Source organism: Dermacentor albipictus, chromosome 2, assembly GCF_038994185.2.
Source record: "Dermacentor albipictus isolate Rhodes 1998 colony chromosome 2, USDA_Dalb.pri_finalv2, whole genome shotgun sequence".
Classification (NCBI taxonomy): Eukaryota; Metazoa; Arthropoda; class Arachnida; order Ixodida; family Ixodidae; genus Dermacentor; species Dermacentor albipictus.
In genome coordinates, this window is record NC_091822.1 from 172429257 (window position 1) to 172443921 (window position 14665).

Here is a 14665-nt window from a genome sequence, read left to right on the forward strand (position 1 = left end):
CCACACCTTACGGAGCGCCAAATACGCCGGCGCCTTGAGTTTGGCAGGGCATATGAGCGCTGGACGTCTGAAGAATGGAAGGAAGTCATATTCTCAAATGAATCGACATCTTCATCTAGATGGGGTCAAGACCGCCGCGTATGGAGACCATACTGCAGCTATTTTCATTTTTCATTTTCTTTCTGATCTTTTAAGCACAAATTTTTCGGACGCGCAAAAGGTATTTTATCTGAAAAGATCATTCCCTTCTTTTCGTGTAGATACGAGCCTGGGTATGTTTACGAGATCTACAGCAGCGGCCGCTGTACTATCAACGTTTGGGGAGCAATTAGCAAAGAGGGCCTCGGTCCGCTAATCCGACTGTCCCCATCGTTCACAGCTAAAGCTTACTGCGAAATTCTGGACCACCACCTATTGCCATACGCTCTGGAAGGGCCATTTAAATATGGCTGCTACTTGTTCCAACAAGACCTGGGCCCGGTCCACATCGCCAGAGCTGTGGAAAAACTTCTTCAAGAACGTAGTGTTCGCGTTCTTGACTGGCCTCGGAAAGGTGCAGACTTCAATGTTATGTAGACCTTGTGGGGCATGATGAAGTTTATGCAAGCTGAATCTGGAAGGGGCCAGTGCCGACGAGCTCTGGCTCGCCATAACGCGCGAGTGGAAGCGCCTTGGTGAGAGGAGGGACTTCGTCGATGCGCTCTACGAGCCAATTCCACGCCGCGTACAAGCTGCGCTTCACGTAGACGTCGCATTCGCGAGATATTGATAGCGGAACATGCCAACAGCTTTAGACGAAACAGTTACGTTGCGGTTCTTTTTGTTTACTGTGGAAAAAAACAAACCCAGTGTTCTCCCTGTCATTTAGATTTACTATGTTCTCCTTACTATTTTTTTTTTTTTTGCATTCAGCTCACACAGCCTACCCATGATTATCATTGTATATTTCCTCTGAGCAAAATAAAATGAGCATGAAAATGGGTAACTTCGCCAACAAACGTCGACACGCGATCAATACGTAAGGATACTCGCTACCAATGGTGCAGATTCCATGATCAATTGGCGCACAATATATGCAAACCACGTAATGGGGGGCGCCAATAAATGACTAGAGTCGTAAAGAGTTCATTAGAGTGCCCTTTGCATGAAGTGAGTTCTTGTGCGTGAAATTGGCCTTGATAAACGTGCCGCGCTATTTCATATTGTAAACTTTTTTATTGCCACTATCGCAGACACACCCGTTAAGAGGGGTCATGTAATAGTGGTAATTGTCCTCGTATTACGAAGCTAGTAGTAACACTGATAGGGAGCTATTTTGCTAAAAGCTAATACTTCGCAGGACAGGGTAACACGGTGGAAAAAATAAGACAGCGATGCCGCTGTAGCCAAGCCGCCTCACTAGTCATGTAATCACGCAAAGCATTGCTATCTCCCAGACGGGAGCAGACCATGGCGACAATACGGTGCAAGGAATCTACAAGCCTTTATTTATAGATTACGGTGCATGCATGCTGTGCTAGACATTCATTCGCCCAGGGCACCTAGCGCTACCTTCTTGGAGCAAGGCAACGCCAAACTAGATGCATTAGGGAGCGAAACTTGCTCGCTAGGGAGACCACGCATGCGCAAATCTTGCCTGTATTTATCCGCCGGCGCGCTCCGCCGACGAGCAGCTGCGTGTCCTGCGTTCCGAATTATTCTGGGAGCGCCTGTACATGCCGGCTGTCGATTCGGGATGCTACCCTGAACAACGTCAAATTCCGTCATACTGTCAAGTTCTGCAATGATGGCATTTTGAGCCAATGGGTGGGACGTGTCAGCCTCGTGGGCTAATTAGAGCTTACAAGATGGCGAATTCCACAGTACGGCGGAATTTCACAATGTCCAGAACAGCATTTCCAGGCTCTGCCCCCCAAAAAAGATGAAACGTCTACTAAGTGTTGCGAGCTGTTTACTTGGAACTGACCCACGGCTTGTTTTCGCATCTTCTGTTGGCACCCGCCGCTGTGGCTTATAGTGGCCCGCTATAGCATTCCTCTGCAGGACACGAGGTCGTGGGTTCGATCCCTGGCTACGGCGGCCACATGCTGATGGTAAACTGTAAACTTGATGCTTCAATTTTTTTTCTTTGCAATTTCACCAATTTTTAGTAAAAGAAATGGATGACGTTAATAAACAATCTACTCCCTACGCTATGTATCTCTTATCATCATACTTTAAATGCAAAAAGTTCATCAAATTTTGTGCAATGGATCCTGAGAAAACATATTTTCGTTCACATGTATGGAGGTAGAAGCTTCTGGGGTAAAAGCTTCCTCTTAAGATGTAAGCTAAAGTACTTGACTTCCGAGTTCGCCACCAACAGTTCGTTCATGAGACAGGTGCCATCGATTTTTAGAAAAGTGCCGCCCTCCGGACAGCTTTTTTGTGAAGTTCAGTAGCTGTTGCTATCATTATGGAAACCAGAACGAAGCTGTACGCATTTGTGAAGCAAATTCCTCACTTGTTGCCTAATCCATAGAGAATTGTGCAACTGTGGAAAACGCTGCCTTCTTGTCAGCTGAGAAAGCAGAAGTCAACGCACAACTCTGGTCCGACCCCTAGTATTACATTTACCGCCTCTCTTACGCTTCAACTGAGAGATACCCCTCCAGCATGAACGATGTCAAAACAAGCACCGCAGGATAAAATTGAGCTGAAAACCTGAACAGCGGCTTTATAATTTGGCTGTCGCTGTAAAAAGCTGGAAATGCCGATGTGAGCGTTGATAAAATAAGAAAGAGCAACATAATATACACTAACGAAAGGAAACGTACAGGCAGTAAAGCTTCGCTTGAGTTTTGAGAATTAGTTGACATGTAATACCACTTTCATGGAGTGTTCATGCAAGACAGTCACCTTCACGCAAGACGAGAAACTTTTAAAACAAACACCTGATTACTTCTTGGGCCTTTTTTTTGTTGTTGTTAACATACTGAAAAATTACTAATGTGCATTTTTGCCACTGCAATTCTCAAAGAGAGTTTCAGATTTTAGGTTCCATGATGGTGGTAGCAAAACCCATGGCAAGTTCTGAAATGCGCAAATTTTAGCCGTAAAAGAACGCTTGTTGAATGTGCATGAGGCGTCAGTTGCAAGAAGGTTCATTCATTAGAAAACGTTGTTTCTTTCTTTTTATTATTTAACGATTACAGTGATTCGCTTCGACAGCCAGTTATTCATTATTAACATTTTTGATATTCTTAATTGTGTAGGTAATAATTACACCGACAAGTTAGTTTGTAGGCTCAATTATAGGGCCATGGCGAAGGTAACGTGCGGCGATTGTGTAGTTTTTCTTTTCTTGTTGTTGAAAAAGTTATTCGCAGCACTGGTTCGCCACTGTGTACTCGGGAAGGGGTAAAGGGGACTAAAACAAGGGTAGAAGAGGAAACATTGTTAACAGCAAGTACGCGCTCAGACGCTGACGTGACTCTATCGTTCAGTTCGTCGTGAGTAGTAAAGCGCAGCTGTGTGTGTGCGTGTTTTTTTTTTTTTTAGATTCACCAGCATCTCAAAAAACACAGCCACGCTTTCGTGGCTTTGTGCGTCGCAGACTCAAGAGGCCACATCCTAAAATATCACAATGTCTCTCGCCAATACAAGAGCTATTGGTAGGAGGCTGCGGATCGGTTTTGACCCCTGGCTTGCTAATGACCAGCGCCCAAAATTTCAGTTTACAAGAATTTTTGCGCATGTTATAACGCAGCCGCCACGGCTTGGTATCGACCCCGCGACCTCGTGCTCAGCGGCAGAATGCGACAGCCACCGAACCACCGTGGTGTCAAAGTCATGCCGGCTCGATACGGCTAAACCAGCCATGGAATCAAGCTGATCGGGTTCGGTTACTCAAACAGAAAAAGAAAGGAGCCATACCTCTGTAACCTCCTGGCTGGTTGCTGACGAAATCCACTCCGTCAGCCGCGCATCCGCCTCGTCTCCGGTTCTGTAATTGAACCCGATGCGCGCACATATGCGCGCTCTGTGGTCTTTTTCTGTTCTTTCTTTCTTTTCTTTTTTTGAGGAAACATGACATCCTCGCCGTCCTCGCTTTCACTCAACCGAGACGGCTCATCAGCGAGATGGATCGAGCCGCACTTTGGCTAATCAGCATTCGCGCTACGTACTTCAGTGAAGCACACATAAGTAAAGGTGCCGGAAAAGTACGGGGTGAAAAAGTGGCCATTGAAGGACCCGAGGTAATTTCCCGGGGCATATACACGGCGTAAATGCACGGCACGTCGCCGGACGTATAGGCTGGAATCCGCTGCCGAATCGACCGGTTTTACGGTTTGTTTATTGGCGTCGCCGATACAGTCGCAGCGTGACGCGCCGCTGTGGTGATAGGAGGTCAATAGGTCAACAAGGTTAAGTGAACCGGTAATGTCTGCTAACACTGAAGTCGGTGTTCCGAATTTTGTGTATACTTTATTCTTTGTATTACTCTTGCACAATTGCGCTTGTTGAGAATTGTTTGACTGAGCGAAAAAGAGCGGCCAGCGTCACATATATGTCAGGCCACCGTCGTTTACGTGCGCCTCTACTAAAGAAACAAAACAACCCTTTATACACTAAAACGAAAAGTTGCCGCGTACAGCTCACTGAAGTTTGAGAAATTACACGAAAGTGCGTGGTCCCTGCGTCGGTTTCAATCATACGAAGACGCTTCATTAGCTGACTTGTTGGACTACGTGTGAGCAAATAATGCAAGGTGAATAAGGGAGATCCAGGGCTTTTTCTGTGAAACGTTTATTGCAATAAAGCTTTTAATCTTGCAGCTACAATAATGATTTAGGCCAAGCCATGCTGAAGACCAGCCGGACCAATCCTTCGCCGGGATTCTATCCTGGAGTACTATTATGAACATTGTTAAATTAGGCGATAGTGTCACATTCGACAATTTGTCAGCTCGGGTTGGCCCAGAAAGCTGCTATGGCCTCTCTTACTCGCTCAAAAAGCCGCCATTACAGAATGCGACAACATGGCCTTAAATTCCGCCATATTAGCAAAATCCGACATCTTAGCGTTTACCGCCAACCAGAAATGGCGTACAGTGTTGCCAACTTTCTTTTTCCGAGCATATCGCTAAGCGGAGACTAAATGGATGAATTTTCTCTACATTTTACTGTAAAGCTGCTGCAATTGACGCTGAAGTTCCCCAGTGAAATATAATATATATAATGTGGGTGCTTCAGAACACTGTTGGCTAATGTGACGTAAGGCATTTAATGAAACGTCTCACGATCGTTTAGTGTCCATGCATGCGTACGAGGAATGCGCAGTGAATGTACTCGTAGTGTGTGGGGGGGCTTTTATTTTACTGATAGCTTAGTAACTCAGTAGGCGATGACAACTCAAATTGTGCGTTTACCCTACGAAAGATGACAAATACCACGCGGTTCGACAGAACGCAGGTGACCCGGCTTGTCCAGCATAAAAACGCCCTTCGTTTGGCTTATGTCTGCAAGTTCTCCCGTCTTCATGGCGCTCACGAAAGAACTATATTCTGCGGCACATTTTTGTCATGTTAATGTGGCGATGGCAAATGCATAAATTGTACCCTACAGCCAGCTTATAGGCCGCTTAGTAGTAGCTTCTTTTATATAATAAGATGCGTTCTATAAGGTCCCTCTTGAAGTGACTTTCCGAACTTCAAGGTCGCTAGAATGTCGCCAGTTTATATATCGCGTCGCGAAAGAATAGCGCTGTTGGCTGAATAGAAAAAAATTGTCGCTAAAGTGACAACAAAAGTCCCGATACCTTGCGACAAAATTGCTATAATGACAACCCTGATGGCGTAGTTGCTCTGTTAATCTGGCAGAACTAATAAAATGGTGAATATGACATAATATGGCAATATTTGACAGTGGCTAGAAAATCACACTCATTCTAAGACCCCATATTGTCATTTTCTACAAGTTGGCATTTCGAGCAAATCATAGCTGACGAGATAAGACAGAATACAATACGTGTTTATCTTTATGATACGTATAGATTTGAATGACGAGCCCGCTTAAATACAGATGTTTGTGAGCGTGGCTGGACAATCGACATTGGTGCAGAAGTGATGAACTACTGAGAACATTACACATTGTACTACATTGCAACCTATGCAACGCTAAAATATTAAACGACTAAATAGAAACGTTATGAAATGTCCAACATGCTCAAAGGTAGAATATAGCTAAATTGATGGCAGACAAATAATTGTGTAAGCAAATGAAAAAGACGCGACTGACAGAGCGAGAAGAATATACACTAATGCCGATATGTTAACACAGGAGTGTGGCCCTCAAAACTTGTGCGAGGAAAAGGACATGTGTTTCATTCCAGAACACACAACCTTGTGAACCACTTTAGCAGCCTCATCAAGCGAGGATGGCAACTTGGACAGTATGGCGCAATTGGATTGTCCAAAAAAAAAACCTTTCTGGCCATCCCGTGTTTGCACCACGCCCGCAAGAAAAGTGGCACAGGTGGAGCCGTCAAACTAGCCTCTATAGGCAAATATGCAACAAACTTTAAAGGATTGTATGATAGACTCCTCCCGAATCCTACAGTGATCCACAAAAAAATACTAAAAAAAATTCGGCGCCGCGGTACATCAACAATCACGGCAATAGTGGGTATAGTACATGCGTATTTTGCTACAATTTCGCATGACTTCACTTAAAGAATCACATTGCAGGTTTCTTTCTTTGCTTTATTTGTCTTTATTTTACTTTATCTTTTTGAGGGGTAGGGGAGGGCTGGGCAGCTGTGTTGCGCGCTAGTTGTGGAACGCTTCCTTATATAAATAGAGCGTTTAACGTTGACAACAGATTCATTCTGTTACGTTTTTAAACTGCACAAATGCATCTCGGCATTTCTGAATTTGTGTGGCTACATCCGAACGACATTTTGGAATCGTCACTCGCTTTGAATCAACATATCAGATAAGGTACCAAGTTTATTTTTATTTGAAATGTTCCTAAGCCAACACTCTGATATATATTTGAAGGGTAAATCAAGCCAATTGTTACCTTTGAGCAGCAGTTGGATAATGACATTTGGTAAAAACAACAAGGCAGAAGGTCGTGCGAAGCCAAAGGAGCGAATCTTAAAAAGTCCGTGTACTATGTTACACCCACCATTTCAATGCTGTACGATGCACTGTGTACGGATGGCTGTGCGGAGAAGCCAGCTCCGAATTTCACTCAGCAGTTTCATTATGCAACTATGCGCACCTAATTGGCCACGTAAAAGAACACAGCGGCTCTCGCCATTGCCGCTTGATATTCTCGGTTTACTACGCGAGAAAGCTCTAGGCCAACGAGTAAACAAGCGCTCCGCGTCAAACAAGACAGCGGCCCCTATGTGGCTAATGACGCAGTATAGTCGTTGTTGGGACGCGTCAAGTGCCCTCACGATTCAGCATTTGTACGAAGGACGCCGCGCGGCGTCCCTATTGTGTTGGAACACGCGTCAGCACTGGACTACATGGCTGCGCGCTCGAAACAATGCGCCCTCCATGAATTCGGACTAATGAGACCGACAGCGCGAAATATCGCCCTCGCGCAGACCACCCCCACGCCTGTATTCCAGGTCTTTGTTATACAATTCTTCCGAGCCTTAGGAGAAAGCACGGTTGGAGTAAGTTTGAAACTTTTGCGCTAAGAGAGACAGGCGGGTGCGTTTTGATTAGGAGGTCTCGTAATGAGCCGCTCCAAATAAACACGGGATACATCACTCGTTTGATTGTGGGACTGGTGGCGTGTTTGAGTGTGTGTTTGTGTGTGTGTAGGGGAAGGGCGGGGGGAAAGAGGGGGCAGGGCCAGCAGGCCTGTGCCTTAGAGCGCGTAGAACTGTTTCACGGGCTGTTTTACATATCGATGAGTTTTTGCGCAACTGGCCGGGGACAACATATCACGAATAGCTGAGGTCGAAGGCCGCCGAAATATTGAAAGTTCAGAGCGCAGTATTGAAATGAATATTTAGGAACGCCAAGCCCAAAGGTGCACTTTAAGTGCGAATACAGTATATGTCCCACAGAGTCTGTTTGCTCACTTACTTCGTGCAATTCACCCCATGTAAAACTTTTCTTTTTCCTTTTGAGCTATGTCACACGTCACGCGTATAGGGTTGCTAGTATCGATGAACGATTAATCGATTAACCGATTTTAAATACCCCGCAATACGAATAATCGTCACCGATGTCAATCTTTCATTTAATCGATTTAATGCATTAGACATGTTCGATTAATTGTTTTCGAGAGCTTGACAGGAGTGGCGCGAAAATTTTGAAATCGCACTATAATGGCGGAGCACGAGCAGTGACCGTGCGGCTGTAGTAGATCGACTGTTTTTGCGAGTCCCGAGTGATGGCGAACCGAACGCTTCCCCTCTCTTCCCCCACACGCCACCATGCCACCCGAAGCCGGAGGTTTGAAATTTCCAAGCAATTCGTGGCATACAATAGAAACCCAGCCGTTCATCGTCGTGTCACTCCCAGTCCACTAAAGACGTGGCACAGCATTCGTGCTGGTTTGGAACACGTATTTGAAATAGCGATGGAGTTCATGTCGATTCCAGCAAATCTATAGCTTCCGAGCGTCTATCCTCGCATGCTGGTTGTGTGGACATTCAAATAAGGTGTCGGTTTCACCCAAACATCCCAGCTAATTGACATTGCTTCGCTCTGTAGGAAAACACATGTGGCTTAAAATCCTAAGCCAATAGTTTTCTTTTTCCCCTTTGGATAATGCAATATCTGGCCACTATAGTGCCAACTCTACTTAGTCTTTAACAAATCAAAGATTATTCTTTATCAAATTTCGTACATTTGTATTTCTAACTTGGTTCCACCTCTCAAACACTAAAATAGGCTCCTACAAAATTAGATAACTGCATTTCAACCTTTTTAATGTGCCCGCCAAAAATTTCGATTAATAAGTGAATCGGTGAAAAACCGTGCATGGAAAGCGATTAATCGATAAAAGGCTTAAATGGTTAATGGTTAATCGCTAATCGAATAAAAAAAATAAGCGACTTCCCTAGTCACGCTGGCGCACGTGTCTCAGCTTATCAGCTGTTATCAGACCAGCTGAAACCACAAGCTTTGTGTGAAGTCATTGCACGTAGTCGTTTTAATTTTTTTTTCTGAGGATATTGAGAGGCAGCTTAAGCATGATGTCAATTCCGATGTCGCCTATTCAAATGCCTATAAAATGCAGGAATGCTTTTATGAGACCAATTTGAGTACAAATTGTTGCATTTTAGAGAGAAATTAAAATTATAATGACGGTTAAAAGCAGAGTTTTTTTAATCAGGAACTCGATTTCTTTTACTAAATTGTCGAAAAGTGGTAAGTTTCAGAAAAATATAACAAGTTTAGCGCTTCGTAGCTCTGTACAAAAACAAATATTGCAGTTCCGTAAACTGCATGCGTTATAGCATCTAAAGCAGACAAATATTAACATTACAGCAAATACGAATTCGTTAGAATTTGTCAGCTTAGGAACTATTAGTAGGTGCAGTCTACAAAATTGTGCTGTCGTATTTTATTGCTAAGATAAAGAGTTTTTCAACACTCTTCATTAAGAACTTGATGGCCTAAATAAAAGATATGCTTCTTACACTTCCTATTCATGGTAAGCGTTGTAACAGTGTACCCAAGACAAGGACAAAAGAAGGAATAAAACGACGACACAGCGCTTCTTCTGTTGTCCTTGTCTTGGGTGCGCTGTTACAACCCTTACCATGAATCCCAACCAACTGGCCCAACTTGCCGTTCTGATGCTACATTTCCTAGTTTTTAACTTTTCTTTTAAATGCAACAAACCTCATCAAGTTGGGTGTAGTGGTTAGGAGAACAATTTCTTCATTCCCGTTTTTCTTCTTATCTTTTTTTTTTGGGGGGGGGGGGGGCGAATAGGAGCTCCCGAGCTAAACCTTCCGCCTAATGTCAAAAGATACACTTACCCAGGGCCTGCAAGCAACCGACGCTACGTAAATGCAGTCTGACTCAACCGTACACTGAACTGGACTTTGTCGCTTTAATGATTGTTTTGACTTTCATAAGTTGGAAACATTAGAATTTTTTGATAATAAGAAAACAAATAGTGTTCAATTTTGTTACACATATGTAGCGGTTTTCATCGTCTTTTACAGCGAGCAACGGATCTCCTCGAACTTGATTTTTTCCCATATGGTTCTTGACCAAGCTGACTCACTTGTAAGGCATAATAACTTGCGTATTTGTTTTCTAATAATTCTTTATCAGCCTAGCTTACGGCGTTATGCGTAGTTTTTAAGCAGTCACAATTCTGTCGCCTACATACATGCAAGGTGCCCGACTATCGTGCACCAAGACGTAAAAGTATGCAAATGCCACGTAGTTGGACAGAACCAAGGTAATGCTGTTTGCCGTCAAATAGAGAACCTTAGATTATTGTTTTGAATGCCACCTAATTACATAATTAGTCTTAACTAATTATTCAACTTCTCAAATATTATATTTAGAATAAAAGTGTAAGTAAGAAAAATTTTAGAGCAACATGAAAAAGGCCGGCAGATCCCACGCCCTGTCGCAATCGATGCTATGCGAAGCAGTGCGCGGGAAGCCTACCAAGTTAACGAAACGACCATGAGAGCACCAAGACGTCGGCGGCAGTTTCATGACCTACATGACAGGCGTGCCATGACCTAGCATTTATTTTCGTCATACACTCTTATCATACTATGCCTATTTTGGTACATACCAATACGCAGGCGGCTGTTTCGTGAGCTGCATAACACGCATGTCATGACATTCATGTCATGACCTACCATTTATGTTAGCCATACACTCTTGTCATACTATGCCGATTGTTGTACATACCAAAGTTTAGGAAACGACCATGAGAGCACCAAGACATAGGCGGCTGTTTCATGACCTACACTACGCACGTGTCATGATATTGCTGTCATGACCTACCATTTATGTTCTTCATACGCTCTTTTTCCTACTATGCCAATTTCGGTACATGCCAATTTTGGTACATCCCAAGATGAAGGTGGCTTTTTCGTGACCGACATGACACGCATTTCATTAGATTTATGTCATAATCTGTCATTTATGTTCGTCATAGACTAATGTCATACTATGCCAATTATGGTACCTACCAAGTTAACGAAATAACCATGGGAGCACCGAAACGTAGGCGTCCGTTTCATGACCTACATGGCACACATGTCAGGATATTCATGTCAAGACCGATCATCGTCATACGCTCTTGTCATGCTATGCCAGTTTTGGTACATACCAAGTTAACGAAACGACCATGAGCGCACCAAGACGTAGGCGGCTAGATCTATACTGTCAAAGTGGCAAATGTTCGCCAAGAAATACTTCGCATTTAGAAACTCCCGATACAGCTTCCTGCTGCTCAGTACGTGCTATATAAATGTGTTTTTCCGAGCATGAAAGAAGCCCGCGAATGCGCACGAAGTGCATCGAGCAGCCAGTCGCACGAGAAATGGGCCCAGTTTGCGACTCGTACGAAAGAGAAGGCTAAAAGCTGTTTCTGCATACCTTTCGTCGACATCCAAGCTAACTATATACATTAAAAAGAAGAAGAAAAAAAGCTAAGTACTCAGTGGTTGGTTAGTTCTATAGCCCTCTAAGTTCGTCCACTAGAGCCCTGCTCCAATCTCAGGTCCTGGTTGACCTGTAGGAGGAGTCTTCGTTCTAGACTTACTCCTTCTTTTTATAGGTTTCATAAAAAGATCAGTTTCAGCCTGTACCGCAAACTAGAATGTGGTTTTCCTTACGTGCTGAAAAATACAATACCACATTTCCTATGAGAGTGTAAGGCGCTCTTATGAGTGCGCGAGCACCTTTTGCTAGCCCTTTTCCTTCTCCCTTCCTTTTTGTTCCCGTTCCCCCCCCCCCCTCAGTGTAGGGTAGCAAACGCGGTGCAACCTGGTTAACCTTCCTGCCTTTCGTTCCTCTCTCTCTCTCTCGCTCTCTCTTTCTCAGCAGTGCAATGAAAGTAGTTACCTCCTGCACAGTGCACACAAGGCCCCGTCTATTTGTTACCCCTTGATAAGGATTCGCTTCGCGTGCCACTCGTAATCGTTTTTCTATGCAGCCTTATCAACTGTGTTAGTATAGAGCTTAAGGTCGCTTGATTAGCCCACACAAAGTTACTTGAAAGGCCGTAGCCATGAGAACTATGTAACTCGATTAGGCTCAGCGCTGGGCGATCTGTTGCGTTCCTTCGCCTAAATCACGCAGCAGCAACAAAAGTGTCTCCACGGCAGAGGAACTAACCTTATTTTCTAGACACCGAAAAAGAAAGTAAACAAAAAAAAGGCCAGTGACAGGCATGTTCGCGGACCGTGTACGGCGCCTTTCACACCGAGCGTATATGTACTACGTAGATGTGCTAGCTATACTTCGCTGTCAGGGGCAGCGTTGTAAGCACGAGTTAACAGGCCTTGCTCGCATTTACGATGGTGTTGGAAGCTAAGCTTATTGGCGAACGTTGTTACGCGGAAAGTAGTCCTCGTTAAAGTAATAGGCTACTGTGCGACACCTACTGACTTTATTGGGCAATAAAACAAACGCGCGAACACTTTATTACAGTCAACACTCCTCGAGAACAGAGACCACCTGGAGGCGACACGCGTGAACGCAATGGTTTCTTGAGAACGCTCCTTCGTGACGCATAAAACGTGTCTGGAAAAGCTCGAGAGATGTACGGAGCGCGAAACGTAGGCAGTACGTCGCGTATGCATGAGACTACCCCTGTTATTTCCCGCAAGAGCCCATCATAGCCTTCAGGAAACTGCTATCTACGCGTGTTCGTAAAGAACATTGAGTTATTGCACTTTGGGGACGTTGTCTCGATGACAGCAGATTCTTAGTTTTGCCCGGTTGTCGCTCCCTAGGACTCAGTTATTTAGCACCAAAACTACTAGAGACTGAGACACAAAAATAACGCTAACACACAGGGCGATGCGCTGCTCCCAACTGTAGTTTTTATTCAAACGGCCACTGGGGGCTCAGTTAGCGAGTGGGCACCTGTGTTAGCGTAGCTTCGTTAGCTATCCGCAATAGAGATATTAACTTTGTGCTAAGTAATCTGTTTAGCTGTTGGCAAGAGAATTATTGCCGCTTACGATTGGTTATTCTCTCGCGACTAGCAAAATTCAACTGTAAAACAAACAGCACTGAGACGCAACCAAGCGTAGACCGCAAGTCTTCCATCACTTCGTTTACCGTGATTCACAAATATAGTTGCAAATGGCGCTGCCAGAGTTATAGCTCCGTGCAGCTTACTACCATAAGAAAAGTACAAAAAACTGCAAAAGCGTGCGTTGGTGTGTTCCATGTTTGAGAGTGACAATCAAGAATTAATTTTCCTTGTTGCGTGGTGAAATTCGACTCCTAGAAACCCAGTACAAAATCGAAAACGATACCAAAGTCGTTCTGGTGAGGGAAGTCACAGGCAACGCACGTACAATACATAACAGCAGCATCAAGGACGTTTAAACGATAAAGGCTACTCGAGGTTTATTTCTTCCAGCTTCCGAACGAAAATTGCCTGTTTGTATTCGTCCACAGGTTTCTTTTTGCCAGACACTCTATCGGCACGCTCCTGGAACTTCTCAACGTTCTTGGTTTCTCTCCCTCTCTCCAGGTTTGTTTCTTTCCTTTTTTTTATTTCTTCACTTGGCAAACCGGCTTATCCACACTTGTACGTCGGTCTTTATTTTCCGTGTGGCTTTCTCCTGTACTTCTCTTATTTCCAGACTGTGTTATTCTTGTCAACTTCATCGTCATGCTTTACTGCGTACCACGAAAAACAAAATGAAGCCCTAACATAAGGCAACTAGAATTAGGAAACTCAGTCATTCGGCTCTATTAGGAACTCGAGATGGAACTTTATTACACTACTTCACGGCAATTCGCTTCGTCTGTGTAAGGTTCTGAACGCGCATCTATGTTCAAAGATCCAATACGCGCTTTCTGTCTTTTCTTGAAGACCGCTATACATATAATTAATAGATAATTCGGTTAGCACGTCCACCTTTATTGTACAGGCTGTTGATTTGCTTTAAACTTACTTGTACAGTATTCACAAACTTGACGCGCACTGCGACTCACAATTTAGAAAATTTAGCGCAGTAGTGCGAAAATTGGCGACACACAATACTTAACGTGGCTATTTGGAAGCTCTTATAGAGGAGTCATCTGAGAATAAACTAAAAATGCACATAGGAACGAAAGTAGTTAATTTCCTTTACAAGCGTCAACAAAACATGTTCATTCGCAGTGCGTGAACAACGCTTTCTTCACGTTGTCAGTAGGTTTGTAAATCTCGTTGAAAATTACGAAGATCGTAAAGGTTACGCAATTTCACTCAAACCACCGTTGTACTGATACTTTGGCCGTGATTTCACACGGTGGATTTCTACTACAACGCACTCCCGAGCACATTTTTATTGCTCGCTTGACTAAAAAGAAACAGCGCTCATACCTCGAAAAAATGTTAGCACGATGTGCTTCATGGCGAAACCTTAGCCTACACGAACGCGAATAATACACACTGTGAAATGCACTGTTATGTTTACGCACAAGCCCTCAGCAACGTTCGTCACG

At 44.1% G+C, this 14665-nt stretch overlaps 1 protein-coding gene across 1 annotated transcript in view; it reads right to left on the reverse strand.

Annotated features, from left to right (window-relative positions):
* Window positions 1-7301, reverse strand: part of LOC139056301 (uncharacterized) — a 447952-nt gene extending 440651 nt beyond the window's left edge. Inside the window, exons 1-2 of the mRNA XM_070534439.1 lie at window positions 7170-7301; window positions 3916-3985 (exon numbers count right to left, since the gene is read on the reverse strand). Of these exons, the coding sequence (XP_070390540.1) occupies window positions 3916-3985; window positions 7170-7172 (73 nt within the window). The 5' untranslated portion in view covers window positions 7173-7301. The remainder of the gene's footprint in view (window positions 1-3915; window positions 3986-7169) is intronic.
* Between the last annotated feature and the right edge of the window lie 7364 nt (window positions 7302-14665).